This window comes from Muscardinus avellanarius, assembly GCF_963383645.1.
Source record: "Muscardinus avellanarius genome assembly, chromosome: 21".
Classification (NCBI taxonomy): domain Eukaryota; kingdom Metazoa; phylum Chordata; class Mammalia; order Rodentia; family Gliridae; genus Muscardinus; species Muscardinus avellanarius.
The window spans coordinates 16,688,649-16,709,409 of record NC_137807.1 but is presented as its reverse complement, the minus strand read 5'-3'; the positions used below and the strand labels follow the sequence as shown (position 1 = coordinate 16,709,409).

The window sequence follows — 20,761 nt, the reverse complement described above, 5'->3', positions numbered from 1 at the left end:
GCTTCAAATTCCAAGCCAAGCCCTCCTTCCTGATACCTCTGCCTGAAAACATCTCTGCAAACCCAGTGCAGCTGTTTTCTTCAGCTGACACCAGTAACTCTCCAGGCTGGACTGGTGCTTATCCAGAATGATGAGAAGCTCCAGCAAGATCTTGCCTTCCCAAGATGATGACCAGTACTTGGCCATTTTACTCCCACAGTCTTCTGGTGGCTATGTTAACCTAAGATTTGTATACCCAGTGCTAGTTTCAAAGCCAGTGCTTTTGCTTCCTATGACGTACCTGACCAGCATTTCTACCTTGACCTGAACTAACTGTGCTGCCTCCCCAGGCTCAGGTCATTTCCATTATTTCTCACTTATTTCTCCTTAGTCACAATAATAAGTGTTTTAAAGGAAACTGGGCATTAGAAGAAAGGTCCAAAGTCTGACTTACCTGCATAAATATCTATTCTGGTGGCATCAGCATCTCTAAAAAAGAAACCCACAAGATCCAAATGAGAATTTTAAATACTGACTAGCAGAATGCATAATATTTTAAGTGAAATACACGGTACTTTGTCTTTCAGGAAACCATAAAAAATTTACATACATTAAAGCTTTACTTTTATACTTGACAACATAATTTTCCTTATTAATTTGTGAATAGTTTTGTTTATTTATTTATGGTAACAGGATTGAATCTAGGGGCATTCTACCTCCAAGCTATACCCCCAGCCCTATTTTTATTTTTCCTATTTGAAATAGGGTCTTACTAGGTTGTTGAGTCTTACCACTTGCTGAGGCTGTCCATGAACCTGCAGTCCTCCTGTCTCATCCTCCCAAATGCTGGGATTACAAACATGCACCACCAAACCCAGCTCATGAAGATTTTTCTTAAAAAAGAAAACTATAAGCCCAGCGTGGTGGCACACACTTGTAATCCCAGCACTTGGGGGACTGAGACAGGAAGATCGCACAGGTTTGAAGCTAGCTACTTAGTGAGACTCTAAAAATAGGTCTGGGAGTATAGTCCAGAGGCAGAAAAGCCCCTGGGTTCCACCCCCAATATCACAAAAAAAAAAAAAGAAAAAAGAAAAAGAAAACTATTACCTACATCAAGACCTGTGAAAAATTGTATATCTATCACAAAATGGTACATATACTGCAGTGAGGAAACTAACTCCTGAGCCCATAATTTTATCTTTCCTAGCTTTGAAAGGAAGTTGGATCCCATTAGACTCCAGACATAGGCTGAAATCACATCATCAGTCATCAAGGAAGGTTCCTATAAGGCTTAGAAGTAATTTAGTCCAATTTGCCAACCACAGCAGGCAAGAAAATAGACAGTTTCATTGTTTTTTGTTTTGCCTGTGGTAATGGGAACTTGACCTAGGGGCATTCTACCTCTGATCTCTACCCTTAGCCTTTTTTTTTTTTTAAAGCAGGGTCTAAGTTGTGAAAGGCCTAAGTTCCTGAGACTATCCTCAAATAACAATCTTCCCGTCTCAGCTGCCCAAGTACTGGGATTATAGTAGCATTTACTTAGCAACTAGCTTTTACATTTACACCACAACTAGCTTCATTGGTTATATTTCATTGATTATTTTTGTGTGTGTATGATAATGGGGGTTAAACCAAAGACATTCTACCTCTGAGCTACACCCTCTGCCCTATTTCTTATTCATTATTTTGAAACAGGGTCTCACCAAGTTGCAAAGGGCCTCACTAAGTAGCTGAGGCTGACCGAGAACCTGCAATCCTCCTTTCTCAGCCTCTCAAGTACTTCACTGGTTTTAAATGCATAAAATCCACACAGCTCTGGGGCTAGGAATATTGTTCAGTAGTAGAGTGCATGCTTAGCATGCATAAGACCCTGGGTTCAATCCCAAGACCAAAAATATAAAAATGAATGAATGAATGAAACAAAAAAAAACACAGATCAGTATGTTTCTATTCTCAAAGATATAAAAATATTTTAAAACGAGAGATCGACAAGATGTGTGCTTGAGTAGAAAAACATAGTTCCAAGAATCTCTAGTTCACCATATAACACACAAAAAAGCCACTTGCCTCAGCTCAGCAAGCTCTTTATAAGCAGCAAATTCAAACAAAATTCCATTCAATTATAACATTTTTTACTGAATGGAAAATTTTTGAGTCAATCAAAATTCAAATAAAATGGGAATTTTCTGGTTAAACATTCTGTTACCTAACATATTTCCATGAGCAGCCCAGGTAATAGCAACAAAAATAATAGTATAGGTTAACTTTACAGATGCTGGTAATTATAAGCAAACTCATTAAAAAACTACTTAGAAGCACTTTTATAAATTCTTAACCTCTTCTTTCTTCATTAGTCAACACAAGCCAATAAATAATGCATCTAAATTTTATGTGTTCAAGGATAAGACTAATATAATATTTTTATAACATAATTATAAAATCTGTATTTAGAGTAGGGTCTTTGTGGGAAAAAAAAGAAATTTTATTTAGCCTTAAACAGTAACACTAATATGCCTCCATCACTAAGAACTCAGTGTAAGACAGTGCTGAAGAATAATTCTTTCCAAACACAACAGCTAATAAGGATGAAACTTTAATCAATGGGAGTCTCCTTAAAATAAAACATAATAGGAGAAGATACAAAACTGTGGCATAGTTTTAAAGACATTCAGTGGTACGCTATCCTGGCAGCAGAAATTAAAATCATAACTAATCTGTCCCATTAATTTGACTCCTAAGTTCCTATTTTAACTCTACTTTTCACAATTATCTTGCTCTAATACCCAAGGAAACATGGTTTGAATGGCAGTGAGTCTGCTATTTTTAGGCAAGAACAGAAAGAATAGTGAATGTATTTAAGTTAATTAAAAAACAAAATGAAAGACTCAGTGTGATATTAAAAGTACTTTTTTAGTAACAGGCCTCTTGGCAGATGCAGCTACTTCTTCCTCTGAAGTCTTCAGAGAACAAGGGCCACAGTGACCCAAAAAGTGTCCATTCCAAACAGATTATATACTAGAATACATACCTTGCATTATCAACCAGTTCGGCAAGAGCACCAAACAAGAATTCATGAGTGGTTCTGAAATGACAGCAAAAGAATTATGCATTCAACTAAGACTTCTAATTAGTCAAGATTATAAAATGCTTAAAAGTTTTATAAAAATCTAAAATCTCCACTCATACTACTGAAATTAGTTCTCCACAACTCAAGGCTCCACAGAGCTAATTCTCCCCAAGTGTTAATCAGTTCTGCTGTCTACTCAGAAATGTTTATTCTTCCTATTTATTTATTTATTTTTGTGGTACTGGGAATGGAACCCAGGGGCCTTCTGCCTCCGGGCTACACTCCCAGACCTATTTTATATTTATTTTATATTTTATTTGAAAACAGGGTCTCTTAAACCAGCTGAGGCTGGCTCTGAACCTGCGTGATCATCCTGTCTCAGCCTCCCAAGCACGGGGATTACAAGCATGCGCCAACATGCCCGGCTCTATTTTTTTAATTCTTCCTATTTTGAATTGAAAACCCCACCCTAAGCATTAAAAGGTGCTAAAAGTAGTGATGGTCTGCCTAGACAAATGCCTGCATTGTTTTCATTTCCTTAACCAGCTATCAATTTCTGCATATCTCATGGGAAGAATTGTAGGTATTCATCTTGAGTATCTTTACTGAGTGCTGAATAACATAGCAGTTGTGTATTTATCCACCAAAACCTTCAGTAGCCTCCAAAAAAAGATGACCACTGGCTCCCTTAAAGGGGTAAAACTTTACTAGGGTCCCTAGGAGATCACATCAAGCTCTTCTTCTAGATGGAACCATTCAAGGATTATGAATTCAATTCTTTAATGTGAACAAAGTTCTGTTTTGAGTCAAAATCAGAAAGTCCAGATTACTGTTATTCTCTCCCACTTTTTTTTTTTTTTTTGGCAGAGCTGGGGAGTGAACTCAGGGGTATTCTACCTCAAAGCTACACTTCCAGCCCTATTTTTCATTCTTTATTTTGAAACAGAGTCTTATTATATTATGGAAAGCCTAAGTAGCTGAGGCTGGCCATGAACCTGCAATCTTCCTGTCTCAGCCTCCCAAGTACTGGGATTACAAACATGTGACACCATGTTTGGTTTCTCTCCCACTTTTAAAAGTATTTTTGTTTATAAATTGCACAAAAGCATATGTTTCCTTTTTTTGCTATTAAGTTGAACATGGTATTTTAAAATGCTAATGTTATCCACTGACATGTATAATTCACACTTTCTTTAATTTGCACTATTTTCCATATTAGTCCTCATTAGGTATAGGAGGTTATGTCCAAAGCTGGAGATGGTGGTGCAAGCTTGTAATCCCAGCCTTTGGGAGGGTGAGACACTTGGATTGTGGTTCGCAGCCAGACTTAGCTACTTAGTGAGGCCCTTTGCAACTCAAGTGAGACCCTGTTTCAAAATAAAGAATAAACGCTGGGCGTGTGGTGCACACTTGTAATCCCTGTGCTTGGGAGGTGGAGACAGGAGGATTGCACAGGTTGGAAACCAGTCTCGCTGGCTTAAGAGACTCTGATTCCAAATAAAAATATAAAAATAGGTCTGGGAGTGGAGCCTGGAGGTAGAAGGGCTTCCAGGAACCCCAGTACCACCAAAAAGTAAAATAAAGAAATAATAAAAAGATATGGGGGTAGGGGCATAGCTCAGAGGTAGAATGCCCCTGGATTCCATCATAGTACTGCAAAAAAGAAGAAAAAAGAAAATTTCTAAAAGTTTAGAATGAAATATATCAACATTAAATAGCCAGCAACTAAGTCATCTAGACCATCAATATTGGTCACCTACCATATTGTTTCAAACAAATTATAAAACATTTGTTTATAATACAAACATTCATAACTGAACTGTCCAGGAACCCTAGTTTTTCCTCAAGTAAATCCTTACATGTTTACATATGCAAATTCTGAATTAAAACCACTAGCTCCTGTTATTTTAGGAACAAATTTGCCGCACAAGATCAATGAAGATATCTGTTGCTAAGCCAAAGAAACAATCAATGAATGTTTTAACAAGCATAGATATGTTATTACCAATTCACCTGGAAAATAGACCTCAACTTCTGATAAAACCCAACTCCTAATTATTTTACATGAAGAATCAAGTTTCAAACAAAAGGTTTGTCGGGCATGGTGGCGCACACTTGTAATCCCAGCACTTGGGGGCTGAGATGCGAGGATCGCACAGGTTCAAAGCCAGCCTCAGCTACTTAGGTTCTCAGCAACTCGGTGAGACCCTGTTTCCAAATAAAATAGAAAATAGGTCTGCGAGTATAGCCCGGAAGTAGAAAGCCTCTGGGTTCCATCCCCAGCAACACACACACACACACACACACACACACACACACACATACTTGACTAATATATATTAGTCATAATGACATATTGTCAAAAATACTTCTCTAGAATTCCATTTAAATTCTTCAAATTATTAATAGGATAAACATATCTATTCTATATACTCCACTAAAGAAACATGGAGAAATATGCTGGACAATTAAGATGAGTTACTAAATGTTAATCTAAGGATACAATGGCATGAGCTTATTTTTCCAGCTACTAGGAAGGCTGAAACAGAAGAATCAAAAGCTCTAGATCAGCCTGGGCAACTCAGTAGAACCCTGTTTCAAAATTTAAATAGGTTTGTGTGCAACCCTATCCCCGGTCCCCCAAAAAAGGAATCTAACAAATGTTCTCAAGCTTCCAGACATCTTCCTGCCTGACCTTTAAGTAACTTACAATTAACAAAGTGAATTAGTTTTGTATATACTTAATTTTCTGAACTTTGAGGACTGCTACACAAAAATGTAAAATAATCAATTTGATTGCAATACTTTTAAAACATGAATCTGTACTTTAACATAAGTTAAGGAATCTCAGAAATGCAGCTCCTGGGAATGGGGAGAACAAAAGCACAACCATATTAGAAGCATAAATTGTATTAGCCTTAAATTTTAGGGGAAAATAAGTAAAAGAAATTAAGTTTCTGGCCTTTGGTAGTGAGAATGGTGAAAAGGAATTATCAAGCAAATTCTGAAGGAAACTAGAAACAGAAATAGCAGCCAGGTATGATGATGGTGATGTGTGCCTGTAATCCATGCTACTCAGGAGGAGGAGGACTGCATTCTAAAGGCCAGCCTCTGGGGATGCAGCTTAGTGGTAACAGTATTCCTGGGTTCAATCCCCAGTACCAAAAAGTAAGAACAGAAATAGCAACTGCATTTCAACAATACATATTTGATTGATTCACATAAATAATGAAGATACTTCAAATCGAATAATCAGATAAGCTAATCATTATCTTTAAAAATGAAGCAAAAGAGTACTTTTGTGTAGACAACATACAATATAAAGGGGGTCTTTTGTGACTATTGGTAAGACCAGAGATAATATTCAGAATCTTCTCTAGACCTCCAACTGATTAATGGTGGATCTTCCAATGCTTAAGTTTGAATTCTAAACATTTCTTAATATCAACTTAACTGTGTAACTTCCCTTTTTTTCCAAATAATATTCCAAGAAGTGCACTCATTGTTTGCCAGCATTTGAAAAAGAATGACTAAATGTTAAAAAAATAAAAGCATTCTCTTCATAGACCTAAAGTGCCTTTGCATGTGAGCCAAATATGATCAACCATTGGAATAAGTTGTCGTTGCTTTTTTAGTGCTGGTGATTGAACCTAAGAGCATTCTACTTCCAATCTACACCCAAAGCCCTATTTTTTTTATGAGTTGCTAAGGCTAGACTTGACCTCTGATCCTGTCTCTCAGCCTTCCAAGTACTGGAATTACAGGTATGCATCACCACACTCAGCAAGAGATCAATTTTTGTGTGTGTGTGTATGTGTGGTACTGGGAATGGAACCCAGGGACCTTCTACCTCTGGGCTACACTCCCAGACCTATTTTATATTTTTTATTTGGAAACAAGCTCAGCCTCGAGATCAATTTTTAATATTCTTCTCTTTTAGCCAGATGTGGTGGCACACGCTTGTAATCTCAGCGCTTGGGAGGCTGAGACAGGAGGATCACACAGGCTCGAAGCCAGCCTCAGCTACTTAGTGAGGCTCTCAGCAACTTAGTGAGACCCTGTTTCCAAATAAAATATAAAATAGGTCTGGGAACATTGCTCAGAGATAGAAAATACCCCTGGGTTCCACCCCCAGCACCACCAAAAACAAACAAACAAACAAACAAACTCTTCTGTTTTCAGTAAACAGTTCTGCAGCTCAGCATCTCTAGTGACAAATTCACATGTAGCTTATTATGTAAGGGAAATGATCTATTTATAGTCAGCCTGAATTTAAAACAATAATTATCCACAAAGCCATCAGACAATGGTAGTTTCTGCTGAGTTCTTGTTATGTTGCCTTTTAAGTACAAAATGAAGCTGAGGAATCCTGAAGCAGCCATTTTACATTCAAATGTCATTGATATTTGGAGTGTAAACCTACTTTTTTTTTTTTTTTTTGGTGGTACTGGAGGTGGAACCATTTTATATTTATTTGGAAATGGGGTCTCACTAAGTTGCTGAGAGCCTCACTAAGTAGCCGAGGCTGGCTTCGAACTTGTGCAATCCTCCTGTCTCAGCTCCCAAGCGCTGGGATTGCAAGTGTGTGCCACCACGCCAGGCGTAAACCTACATTTCAACAGACCAATAAACCACAAGAAATGGAAGTATTTAAATTGACAGGTTTCTCTACATTCACTTCATATGATAAAATATATGACCAAGGTAGTAAGTTATTAATTGTATCAACAGGATGAAACATAAGAAGTAGCCATCTTATAAAATCAGCCTGATCTATCCCACCACTACACCAAACCAGATGACTTACATGCATCCTAGGCCAAAGGGACATTACTACCACCATGTTATGAAAGAGTCACAAAACCCACCACCAAAATGCAGTAACAGCACGAAACTCCTTTTACGTATAAACTCTAATGTAGAGCCAGGCATGGTGGTGCATGCTTGTAATCCGAGTACTTGGAAGGCTGAAAGGGAAGATGACAGGTTTGTGGCCAGGTTCAGCCTCAGTAATAAGTGAGGCCCTCCACAACTTAGTGAGACCCTGTTTCAAAATAAAAAATAAAATAGGTCTGGGGGTGTGGCTCAAAGATAAAATATCCCTAGTTTCCATCCCTAGTACCACAAAAATAAATTCTAATGTATCACTTCATAAAAGCAACATCCAGTATTAAAAGAAATTAGACTTTCCAATTATCCTGAGAATTCCCCAGGCCTTTTTTCAGCCTAACATTGATGTACCAAAGAATAACCATTAATAGCTAAGCATGGTGGTGGACACCTGAAATCCCAGTACTCGGGAGGCTGAGATAGGAGGATCACTGGCTTCAGGACAGCCTCAGCAAGTAGTAAAACTCCAATCAACCTAGTGAGACCTTGTTTCCAAATAAATAAAATTGGGCTAAAATTTTTATTTATTTATTTATTTATTTATTTATTTATTTATTTTGGTGGTGCTCGGGGTGGAAACTATACTATACTCCCAGACCTATTTTATACTTTATTTGGAAACAGGGTCTCACTAAATTGCTGGGCTGGCTTTGAACCTGTGCGATCCTCCTGTCTCAGCCTCCTAAGCGCTGGGATTATAAGCGTACACCACCATGCCTGGCTAGACTAAATTTTTTTTTTTAATATCCATTGATAATTACTACAGGACTAATAACAAAAATTTTTTCAAGACATGTTTAGTGTTCAACATATACTCCATAAAACCTTATCTACCTAATGACTTAATATCATAGAGCGTTATCAATTTTTAGTTTTTATAAACCTATATCATAAAGAGAATAACTACCACTTATTCAATGTTCCCTGTGTACCATATATGACCTACAAACTTTGTTTTTGACGTATTCCTCATAGTTTTTGACGTATTCCTCATAAACACAATTTTTTAGGTTAGACTCATCTTCTTTAGCTTACCTTTTTTTTTTTTTTTTTTTTTTTTTTGGTGGTACTGGGGTTCCTGGAAGCCCTTCTACCTCCGGGCTACACTCCCAGACCTATTTTTACATTTTTATTTGGAAACAGGGTCTCCTAAGCCAGCGCACAGCTGGCTTTGAACCTGTGCGATCCTCCTGTCTCTGCCTCCCAAGCGCGGGGATCACAAGCATGCACCACCACGTCCGGCTAGACTCATCTTCTAAATGAAAAAACTGAGGCTCAACAAGTTGTCTTTGCCCAACCAAAGACACAGACGGGAAGCAGTCAAATCACGGGGAGGTTAGCTCCCAAGCCCAGCCTTTTCACTAATGTGATTTCCATGAAGCGTGGGCTCTACATTAAATGAAAGTAAGCAAAGTGCCACTTCTTTCACAATATGGTAATACTGTAGATGTCAGACACCCTAAAATAGTCTAATGTTTTTAAGATTTTAACAGAACATAGGAGAAGATACAAAACCAACTTTTCCTTCTCTGAAGGTTACTTACTAAACCACCTAACACAGAGGAGGTTCATCTCCCTCCATTACAAGTAACAAGTCACATGTGAGGATTTTAAAACTTCACTTTTCTCTAAAAATGAACTTTCAATCAAGTCAGAAGGATAAAGAAATCTCGTGAAATTAACCACACTCAATACTGAGTGTTCTAAAGTTCATAGTTGGTAGGATTACACACAATTAAAAGCAAAACAACATAGTCGGGCATGGTGGCCCAGGCTTAAAATCCGGTGCTTGGTAGGCTGAGATAGGAGGATTGCACAGATTCAAAGCCAGCCTCAGCTACTTAGTAAGGCTCTCAGCCACTTAGTGAGGCTCTCAGCAACTTAGTGAGACCCTGTTTCCAAATAAAGTATAAAAAAATAAATAAATAAAAGCAGAACATCATCAAAGGTCAAAGTTGTGATCCAGATAAGAAATTCCAGAGCTTCCAAAGTGATACTTCAATCCTCTTATGTTAAAGAAAGCAGGTGGTTCCACTTTAATTTGGGTAAGTAAAATTCATTGAAAATTCTCCAATATCAACAAATATTAACAAGTAATGTAACTGAAGTTTGCCTCTTTGCTTTGGCACTACCCACCTATTGTTAATAAGCTATACAATAGGAAAAAGAGAGAGCAAGAAATATACTATAATCCTCAAATTAGAAGCACCAAGATAAACTACAATTGAACTTTTAAAGTGAGAAGTAAATTCAGACAAGAAAACAGGCCCTTGAAGGTAAAACTCACCAGGTCAGTATTGCCAAATTGTTAAAAGCACTAAAGACTGTCGCTGAATAAATATTGACTCGTCACCTTTAATCTGCCATTCTGCACTACCTAACCGTTAGCACGTAATTTAAACTCTTTGAGAGCCTGTTTCCTCAAATGCAAAAAGAGAAATAAACCATAACTCACAGGTCTACTTAAAGATTAAAGATTTAGACAGAACCGGGCGTGGTGGTACATGCTTGTAATCCCAGTACTTAGGAGGCTGAGACAGAAGGATCACAAGTGGCAGCCAGCCTCAACTACTTAGTGAGGCCCTCCCATAACTTAGACCCTGTTTCAAAATAATTAAAAATAGGGCTGGGAGTAGCTCGGATATAGAATGCCTCTGCGTTCAATCCCCAGTACCGAAAAAAAAAAAAAAAAAAAAAAAGATTTTGACAAAGTTCAGACCAATGACTTGCATGAAACAATGACTTACTGTTATTTTATTATTGCTTAAAGTCTTTGGGCAAGATTGGAACAAGAACCCAAGTTCTGAAGTCTTTTCTGAAGATTATCATAGTCTGTAGTCCCAATTTTGCCATGTTATTTCAAAATTCAAAAACAAAAAGCCATTTACTTTACAACCATTCACAAGTGGCCTTCGGAGCTGGGCATGGAGGCTCACGCTTGTTATCCCAGCATTTGGGAGGCTGAGACTGGACGATCACGGTTCGCAGACAGCCTCAGCTACTTAGTGAGGCCTTCTGCAACTCAGCGAGACCCTGTTTCAAAATACAGAATTAAGCCAGGTGTGGTGGCGCACAGTTGTAATCCCCGTGCTTGGGAGGCAGAGACAGGAAGATCGCACTGGTTTGAAGCCAGCCTCGCTGGCTTAAGAGACCCTGTTTCGAAATAAAAAATATAAAATAGGTCTGGCAGTGTAGCCCGGAGGTAGAAGGGCTTCCAGGAACCCCAGTACCACAAAAAAAAAAAAATTTTAAAAATAGGGCAGGGGGTCTAGCTTGAAGGTCGAATGCCCCTGGGTTCCATCTCCAGACCCCCCCCCCAAAAAGAAGTGGCCTTCACCTGCTTGTTCCTAACATGAAAATTCAATTATAAAAAAGAATATTGAAGGATTTTCCCAAGACTATGCTAGTACTTTTGATTAATGACTTTAAGATCCAAATTCCAAATCCATAAATATGAAAAGTTATGTAGGCAACCTCTATTGTACCATCCCTAAGATGACCTACTTCAATTAAAAGCTTCCCAAAGCCGGGCGTGGTGGTGTACGCTTGTAATCCGCACGCTTGGGAGGTGGAGACAGGAGGATCGCACAGGTTCGAAGCCAGCCACGTGCTCTGGCTTAAGAGACCCTGTTTCCAAATAAAAATATAAAAATAGGTCTGGGAGTATAGCCCGGAGGTAGAAGGGCTTCCAGGAATCCCAGTACCACCAAAAATAAAATAAAAATAAATTAAAAAAATAAATTCCTAAAAATGAAGCCATACCCTAAACATTTGGCAAATCACTTCACTACTCAAGAGAAAATATCCTTGATGAGAAAAATAGCAAAAAGACAGACCGTCTTTTCCATAAAAGGCTAAAAATCATTGCATTGTTATTGAATAACTAAAGTTTATACTCTCAGTCCTGAAAGTAGTTCTTCAAGGTAAGTCTGAGCTAGTCACTTAGCTGTTCATCATCTCCTTTCCAGTAGAGGTAGAATACTTACCTTCTTCTCAAAAGTAATAGATGACTGTATTAATACACTAGTTTTCATCTCACTGGGGAATAATGAGTGTGGGTTTAACAATAAGCCCTAAAACATTCCATACCAAATTGGAGTGATGGTAACCTCTTTGTGAACTAAAGAACCATAAATGCAGTATGCTTCTGTAGTTCCGCACATTTGGAGAAAGACTAAATCAAGGGCTTAAAAAAGTTGCCATTTCCTGCCTAGAATATACAAATTATACTGTATGTAGAGACCAATGTCCCATAAAGATAAAGCCAAACGTTTGGAAGGGGAGGGATATAATTTTCTTCTCACGAGTTGTCACTTAAATGTCGTTATCTTCCATTTTCCTTGTCAGAAAACATTTGCTATAACCCAACTGTTCGGGCTGGTTTTTTTTTTTTCCTCCTTTTTGCGTTACTGGGGATGGAACTCAAGAGCATTCTACCTCCGAGCAACACCCCCAGCCCTATTTTTTATTCATTATTTTGAAACAGGGTCTCACTGAGTTGCAAAGGGCCTAAGTAGCTGAGGCTGGCTTCGAACCTGTGCAATCCTCCTGTCAGCCTCCCAAATGCTGGGATTACAAGCGTGAGCCACCACATCTGGCTAGGCTGTTTTTACAAAAGAGAAAAAGCTGATGCTAGTATAGTCCAACTTTTGGTGATCCAAAGAGCAGTATTTGTTGGGATTCCCATTAAACACGTGAATGACACAAGTCAATATACTGACTTCAGATAACTAGTTTGCATTTAGAAATTTTTGGTCCAATAATGAAAATCAGATTCTTCTGGAATAGCAATAAATACTTCACTGATCTCAGTTCTTCAATACAGAGCTCAAGATATCCAGTGTTACATCCCAGAGTGTAAAAGCAGAATTTTCTGAGGAAAAGATTTCCACATTAATATCAATGAATGAATTACTGATGACCTCAGGAGCCCTTAAAAGATACTTACGAATTTGTGTGTAGATATTCAAAGGTTAGCTGAGCTCGATTCAGACTGCTGTAATTTGTGAAAGCCATGACTGCAATGAGGTCTTCGGTCTTCGGTCTTTTACCCAGAGAAATATATATATATATATAATGGAACCGATTTTCCAGAGATTCGTCGAGTGAAGGTTAAGGCCGCGCTCCTTAATGATGTCTGTTGAAACTAGTATCTACCCCAAATATACTGAGATTATTAAAACCGAAATTGACTTCGAGTATTCTGTAATCTTCTCAATCTATGATGGAATATTTTAGAGAGAAAAGCGTCATCAACTTGCAGTCCTAAAGAACTTTGAGCGTTAAGTTTCGACAGTTCAATTCGGACAATCGAGGTCCAAAGTGGATGGTCCCGGGAAGACGGTCCTTGAGTTGGCGGTTTTTGATGATTACTGCTTCATCTTCGCGATCTTTGAGTCCCCCTTTTTCTTTTTCTTTTTTTTTTTTTTTTTTTTTTTTTGTTCCCCTAACTTTCCTCTACCGATCCGGAAACTTACCAACCCGGAAATTTACCCACTTCTGTCAGAAAACTGAGCGTTCACCCATGTCTTCGAGACGCATGACGTCAGGATCCTTCCAGGCCCGGGTCGACGGAGCGCATATGGCGCTGGCTTCCGCGCCTCACCTCTTCCCCGCCCCAGAGCGGCCAGCCGCGGGCTTCTTCCAGACCCGCCCCGCCCTCGGTGGGTGGCGTCGGGAAGGCCTCACAGAGGCCCGCCCCTCCCCCGCGCCGCCGCCGCCGCCGCCGCCGCCGCCGCCCGGCCCGGGCCTCGCTCCGCGGCCGCCGCCCGCAGCCGAGCCGCCGCCTCCAGGCCCCGAGCGCGCGCGGTCAGTGGCGAGCGCGCCGCCCGGCCGGGCGTTGCCCGGAGCTCGCAGCTGCCTTTGTCCCTCCCCGCGGAATTGGAACCCAACAACCGCAGCGCGCTCTTGGAACCATGTGCTGCCGCCGCCGCCGCCGCCGCCGGTGCCGCCCGCCCGCGCGCGCGCCGCGCAGGCTGAGAGGGTGACAAGGCTCGGCGCCGCCAAATTCCGAGCGTAGCTTCCGGGCCGCCGCCGCCACAGCCCCCGCAGCCCCGGCTTTGTCTCCGCGAGAGCGCACGGCCCCGGCCACCTCGCGCACTACCCGACGCCCCAAGCCCCCGAGGCCTCCGCGGCGCGCTCCGCCAATCACAGCGCGGCAGCTCCTCCCGCCCCCGCCGGGAAACCCCGCCTCCTGATTGGCGGGCGGCGCGCTCCCACGTGACCGGATCTCGGCTGGCCGGTCCCGCCCCCGTCACGTGAGCGCGCGCGCCTCTCTTCCTGCTTGCTTGACCCTCTCCGCCATTTAAAGAAACAGTACCGGGGGCGGGCCGAGCGACGCAGCCGGGACGGTAGCTGCGGCGCGGACCGGAGAAGCCATCTTGTCTTGTCGCCGGGGAGTCAGGCCCCTAACTCAGAAGAAGCCCTGGCGCGCCCTCCCCCCCTCCCCGGTCTGGTAGGGCGAAGGAGCGGGCGCGCGGTCGATCGAGCGATCGGTTGGCGGCTCTTTCTCCTGCTCTGGCATCCCGCTCTAGGGGCGCAGGCCCGGCCGCCGCGGCGCGCGCCCGGTGGCCGTTGGCGCTCGCGCCGCGTCTTTCTTCTCGTCCGCAGAACTCGGGCGGCGGCCTATGCGTTTGCGATCCGACGAGGAGTCGTCCGGGTGGTCGGCGGCGGCGGGCAGCTGCTCCGCCCCGCTCCCGGGGACGCGGCGGCGGCGGCGGCGGCGGCGGCGGCGGGATTCGGCGCGGCCGGGGAGGCGGGGGTGGCGGCGGCCGGCCTGGAGGCCTGGCGCCACCCTTCGGGGCCCGCGAGGACCCAGCTGGGCGGGCAGGAGGGGGCCGGAGGATGGTTGGTGGTGGGCTTCCTGCTCTGCCTGTTCCTCCTCATGCCGCCTTAGTGAGGCGCGGCACCGCTGGAGGCAGCCCCGGGGTGGGGATCCGCGCCCCGGGGTCGGAGGAGCTGGGGCCGCTCCCGGGCCGGGCCACCAGCTGGCCGAGTGACCGTCAGCAAGTCACTCTGTAATTGATCTGCGCCTCAGTTTCCTCCTCTGCCTGTCGGTGTGTGTGGGGTTCAAAGCGCTTTGTAAACTATAAAGCGTTGGTTGTTCGTAAAGGATGATTATGTGTAAAGGTTTTTTTTGTTTTGTTTTTGAGTTGTAAGAAAACTTAGCAATTGCCCAGTTCCTGGAATTTTGAACCTGGGAACCTTGGATTTGGAGATCCCCAAACTCCCTGGAATCGTATGCAGAAATTTGTGGGAATGTGCATTCCAAGGAAATGATGATCCATCCGCTAGCAAGTTTTCGGAGGGGGCGTGACCCAGAAGAGTTAAGAAGGACAATTCCTTTATGCCACAGGGAGGAAACTGAGGCCTAGATGTCATTTGGGACCCTTCACTACCAATATGAAGCCCCTGTTTGAGTCCCTGGGATATGTGAGCTGTTTCTATGCATAATGGTTATTCGGGGTAACAGCACTCCCCTGCTTGGCTTCTATTCTGAATCCTTTCCTTTAACCATGGGGTGCCTGAAGGATGGCTGATACACATGGTACAGTGGCACCCAACTGTAAAGCAGCTACAATTAGGAGTGATTGTGTTCTGTAGTATCAAGAAGCATATTTAATCTTTGGCCCAGCGATTCTTGTTTTCTGCTGCTTGTACTGGTGCCTGATGACCTTCCTTATTCTTTGACCACTTTGTATGACCATGGTTGCCATGCGTCACTTGCTCCTATTTTGTGTCCCTAGTTTCTGTGGTTGGTAGTGAACAGACTTATCTCTAAATGGTGCTGCAAAGCTCAGCCAATTAATGGTGCACGTGGATTTTTAGTGAGCAGGCTTCACTGGAACTGACTAACCCAGGCGTGGCATTCCTGAAGATGTTTCGGGGTTTTTCTGTATCAAATTGAAGGTTAACATTCTTGGAAAAGTTTGGCTAGAACTGATGAACCTCAAAATCAGATATGGAAGTGAGTGGAAGCTTAATATTTTCCCCGGCCTGCCTTGTATTGTAATTGCTTGTGATACTGAGATAGCCAAAAAGGTATCTTTTGTTTCTTTGTTAATTGTCAGCTGCTTTTATTAAATTCCAGGCCATTATCCAGCAAACACTATAAAATGTTTGAACAATTGGATTTCAGACATTTTCATTTTGTGGAGTGGTGCTTACCAAGTGGTACAGCTCTAAGTGAACATAAACACTTTTAAGTGTAGTTTGTCTGATTAGATGTTAGCCAACCCTGCTATTTTATTCAGATATCTGAAAAATCAACGGACTATTCCCTTAACCCAAAAGGCAGAGACAAATGATTCACTTCCAGAAAAATGACTGTTTTTGGGGGGGGGGGGGAAGTGTTGCTCTTTGTAACTAAATCTGGATGTACCTCAAAAGAATCTTAGACTGGTGATAAGAGGCTTTCCTCCAGAGAAAGGAGGAGAAATTCAACTGGAACTCAAAGCTTGAAATTCTGTGACAAAACAAGATGTCCAGGATTGAAGGTTGAAAAGATTTTGCTACAGTGTTCTGCAGTTATTGAAGCAGATATCTTTCAGCTTAGATGCATCCATGGACTCCAGATTTTCAAGAACTGGACCTGCAACCCAGAAGAGCTTATAATGTGGCAGAAGCTCCGGTGGTAGTTTTACTTTTTTTTTTTTTTTTTTTTAATTTTGGGACTATTGACCTTGCTGTGAGAAAAAGAGGCAACGACTGAGCAAGCACTGCCACCAGCACTGTTACTGGGAAATAGAAGACCTGAGTTTCTGTCCAGACTCTCAGTGCAAACTGACAACACTCCAAAGTCAATTACGGTACTTGCCATTTTCTGAAATGCCTTATTCTCCATTTCTGCACTTTTTTCACACTCTTTTCTCTACCCTGGAAATGCCCTTCTCTGATTTCTCACCTGTCACAACTTTGCATTTCCTCAATATCCAACTCAGATGCTGTCCTCGTGAATTTTTTGCTGTACCGGGGATGGAACCCAGGGGCATTCTACCTTCAAGCAACACCTCCAGCCCTATTTCTTTATTCTTTATTTTGAAACAGGATCTCACTGAGTTGCAAAGGGCCTCACTAAGTAGCTAAGACTGTCCGCAAACTGCGATCCTCCTGTCTCAGCCTCCCAAATGCTGGGATTACAAGCGTGCGCCACCACACCCGGCTCCCATGAACTTCTTAATGTTAGCCAAAATATGGTCTTTGATACATAGCATGTTATGTATCTCATATCTATGCATCTTTGCAAAATCATTTATTTGCATGCATTTGTTCTTCTTCTGGATAGCAAACTCTTTGAAAGCAAGGGCCTTGTTTTATTTACCTTTGCAGCATCACCTCTCTTTATTACAAAGGAGTTCAAAGAACAGCCTCTCAGAACCAGCATTTAGTGTATGCTTAACCGCTGTGTAATAAAGTCACTAGATATGGGTCTTTATGTAATGTTTTGCTTCTTAATTATAAATTTTATGTTTTCTTTTTTTTTTGTGTGTGTGTGGTACTTGGATTCCTGGAAACCCTTCTACCTCCAAGCTATACTCTCAGACCTATTTTTATACTTTTTTATTTGGAAACAGGGTCTCTTAAGCCAGCAAGGCTGGCTTCGCACCTGCATGATCCTCCTGTCTCCGCCTCCCAAATGCGGATTACAAGCCTCCGCCACCACGACCCGGCCTGGCACTTAATAATAAATTTTAAAGGATCTCTGGAGCCCTCAGACTTAAAGAGGAATTGATACATTGAGTGGACCAGAAGCATGCTTGCTTCAAGGTGTTACTCTGTCCTACTCAAAAATTTTTTTAAGCTGAAAGGGCAGCTTTTAAAAGGAGAAGGTTGTGTGACAACCTAAGGAAGGCATTGGAAAAGGAAAGAGGAGATATTCCCTTTGCTTTCTTGTTAGTATATAAATTTTAAATTTCACTTGTGTGCCACCTGTGGTGCCATGTCCTCCTTCCCTGCAACTAATGATATCTGGTAGCAGGAATAAAAGCAAATAACTGCCCCAAAATATGAGCTTTAGGGCACTGCCTGTTTGCTACATCTCTAAGACAGTTTGTTCTGAGGAAACAGTCTTCTCCAGAGATATCTTTCTGTTATCAGGAACTACTAACCAGGTTTTCTGTGATTTTATTTCTGCCTCCCCCTCCCCACAACACCACCAACACACACACACACACACCATTGTATCTCTCGGGCTTATCAAGAATTGGTGCCCCTCAGGCAGCTGATGTGTTGACATCAGACCCACCTCAGTGTTAGAATTCTGTTTGTAGCTGAGTATGGTGACACATGCTTGTAATCCCAGTGTTTGGGGGGCTGAGACAGGAGGATCACAGATTCCAAGGACAGCCTCAGCAAGTAGTGAGACTCATCAACCTAGCGAGACCCTGTTTTAAGATAAAATAGGGCTGGGGGTGTATCTCAGAGGTAGCATACCCAAGGGTTCAATCCTCAGTGCCACATACACACACAAAAAAAGAATCCTGTTTCTCTAACTCATGCATTTGTTATATTGCTTGTTTTGTTCCTCCCTTTTTTAGTCCTGTGCCTCCTGATTGCTGAGTGTTCACCTGGACTTTCCAACCATCTTCTGCTAGTCTTATCAGCCTACAGACCTGGTACCTGGATTTTTGCCCATGGTGATTGCTGCCATCTTACTACTGAAGAAGACATCATTCCAGTGGACCACTGTGACCCAAGAGGCATTCAGCCATCATGATGTGGCCTTCACCTCTACTGTCCTGTTCTACCCAGATTCAACATAGCCCTTTATAGTGTAGTCAGAGTCCTCAAGCCAAATAGCTAAAGCTGTTTTATCACAATGAAGGCCCAGTTTGTTTCATAAGTGTGCATTTCATTTCTTCAGTAAAAGCCTTCGGAGACACATAATAAACTTGGACCAGGGAATTTTTGTCAACTCTGTCTGAAGAGGGGCAACATTTCTTTGAGAACAGCATTGGACCACACCCCACAACCTCAGATGATTGAAGTTCATGGATTGTCTAGGATCCCATCAAGGTCACTGGGCTCTGTTCTTTTTCTCCTTCAAATCCATAGTAGCCTACTGAATGAGGAAGCAGATATTCTGACCCACTATGATGAAAGCCAAGGCACAGTCAACTCATATCATTTTGGGGATCACTCAGGAACCAGAACTTTTCACACAAATGTAAGAAATTCTACCAAGGAATCCCCTTATCTAACAGCATCTCACAAGGCTTCAATCAGACTCCAGAAAAGACCACATGATACATCAAGATAGAACCTCTATGGTAATCCCCTCTGTTTATATAGCACTTTACAGTTAGAAAGCACTTCTGTTTTATCTCACTTAATTAGCAAAACAAAACATCCCCTTTTGAAATGAAAATGGAAATTTAAGAGGTTAAACAAGTACCCAAGGCAACACAGCTACAAAATGGTAGAGAACAGACCTTCTGACTCCCAGTCCAGTATTATATTTGGCATTAACTTAGCCTCCAGTTTACCCTCAGTGTTAAAAAGGCTGGAGATTGGGCATTCAAGAACTTTCCAGCTTGCTAATCTGGTGCCCCAGCAGATAGGATGTTTTCTCTTTAATCATGTGGTTGCTGCACCTAGACCAGGATCCTTTGGCAGCCTTCCTAAGTGTGGGAGCAGAATGTCATATCAGGCATGTTTTTCGTGAAAGCTACCCAGTGTGAAACAAAGCTGCTTTTGTCTATTTTTATAGTAGTTCCCCAAATGGCCTAATTATTAGGAAATCCCTGTTCATATCATCTTACATTGTATTAATACTTCTAGACACTAAGAGTTTATCTGTAGTCCTCTGTCCCCAAACTAATACAAAATGAGCCATCCATTTTTATGTGTATATATGTGTAAAGTATAGAGAGCTTCTGTTATCCAGTTAAGTGGTAAAATACTGTAAGATTTGTCCCTTCAGCTGAGCATGGTGGAACAGGTTTATAATCCCAGTTCTTGGGGGACTGAGACAGGAGGATCTCAGGTTCAAGGTCAGCCTCACCAACCAGACCTTTATTCAAAATGAATAAAATAGGGCTGTGGGTATTGCTCAGAGGTAAAATGCTCCTGAGTTCAACCCCTAGTACCATACACATAAAGTGTTCCTTTCCCCAACCCAAAATGCAGTGTAGTGTTTTAGAGGATCTCAGAAGACTTGCAGCAGAGAGCTTCATTTAGCTGTTCCATGTTTAATTCCTTTTAACAAAAAGGGAAACTGCTTTAGTGCCATATAGTGAGTACTTCCTGACTACCAACAAATTGGACAAACCATAAGAAACATGGTTTCTCATGCCTGGTCTTGTTTTTGTTTTGGGCAGTACTAGAGATTGAACCCAGCTAAATCTCCACCTTTTTTTTTTTTTCTTCTTTTTTCTTTTTTTTTTCATTTTGATGGTCTCAAGTTGTCATGGCTGACTTTGAACTTGCTATCCTCCAGACTTGGCTTTCCAAGTCACTGGGATTACAGGCCTGTGGCATCATGCCTGGCTCTCATACCTTGTCTTACTGCTTAAATTAGTGTTCTCACTAGCATCTGAAAGTGCTGTATGTGATCATTACTTTTTTTTTTTTTTTTTTTTTTTTGCAAAGGAACCCCTAGATTTATAAGACTACAGGGGAGAGGAATGGGGAAAAGTTAATTCTGACCCAAATTTGGGTGACTTCTATGATGTTTATATTTTTCTCTATACTTTGTTCAAGAGCATTTCATCTCAGGTGGGTAAGGAGGTTGGGAAGCAAAGGGGAGGAGAATAAAGGGAGAAGAGATAAGGAGGGAATACTTCTTTAGAATTTGAGTTGTGGTCTATTGAGATTGTATCATTG

At 41.8% G+C, this 20,761-nt stretch overlaps 2 protein-coding genes across 4 annotated transcripts in view; one reads left to right on the top strand and one right to left on the bottom strand.

The window, feature by feature from the left end:
• MORC2 (MORC family CW-type zinc finger 2) overlaps positions 1–12,955 on the bottom strand; it is a gene marked incomplete at both ends in the record, with an annotated part of 42,370 nt that extends 29,415 nt beyond the window's left edge. For all 3 annotated transcript variants that reach the window (XM_080717998.1, XM_080717999.1, XM_080718000.1), the window contains 3 exons: positions 434–468; positions 3,011–3,064; positions 12,888–12,955. In XM_080717998.1, the coding sequence (XP_080574124.1) occupies positions 434–468; positions 3,011–3,064; positions 12,888–12,955 (157 nt within the window). The remainder of the gene's footprint in view (positions 1–433; positions 469–3,010; positions 3,065–12,887) is intronic.
• Positions 12,956–13,463: 508 nt separating this feature from the next.
• Positions 13,464–14,834, top strand: TUG1 (taurine up-regulated 1; the record flags this gene model as incomplete). Its single annotated transcript, XM_080717782.1, has 3 exons — positions 13,464–13,602; positions 13,959–14,158; positions 14,250–14,834. 3 exons carry the CDS (start codon positions 13,464–13,466, stop codon positions 14,832–14,834), a joined length of 924 nt encoding a protein of 307 aa, XP_080573908.1.
• Positions 14,835–20,761: the final 5,927 nt, after the last annotated feature.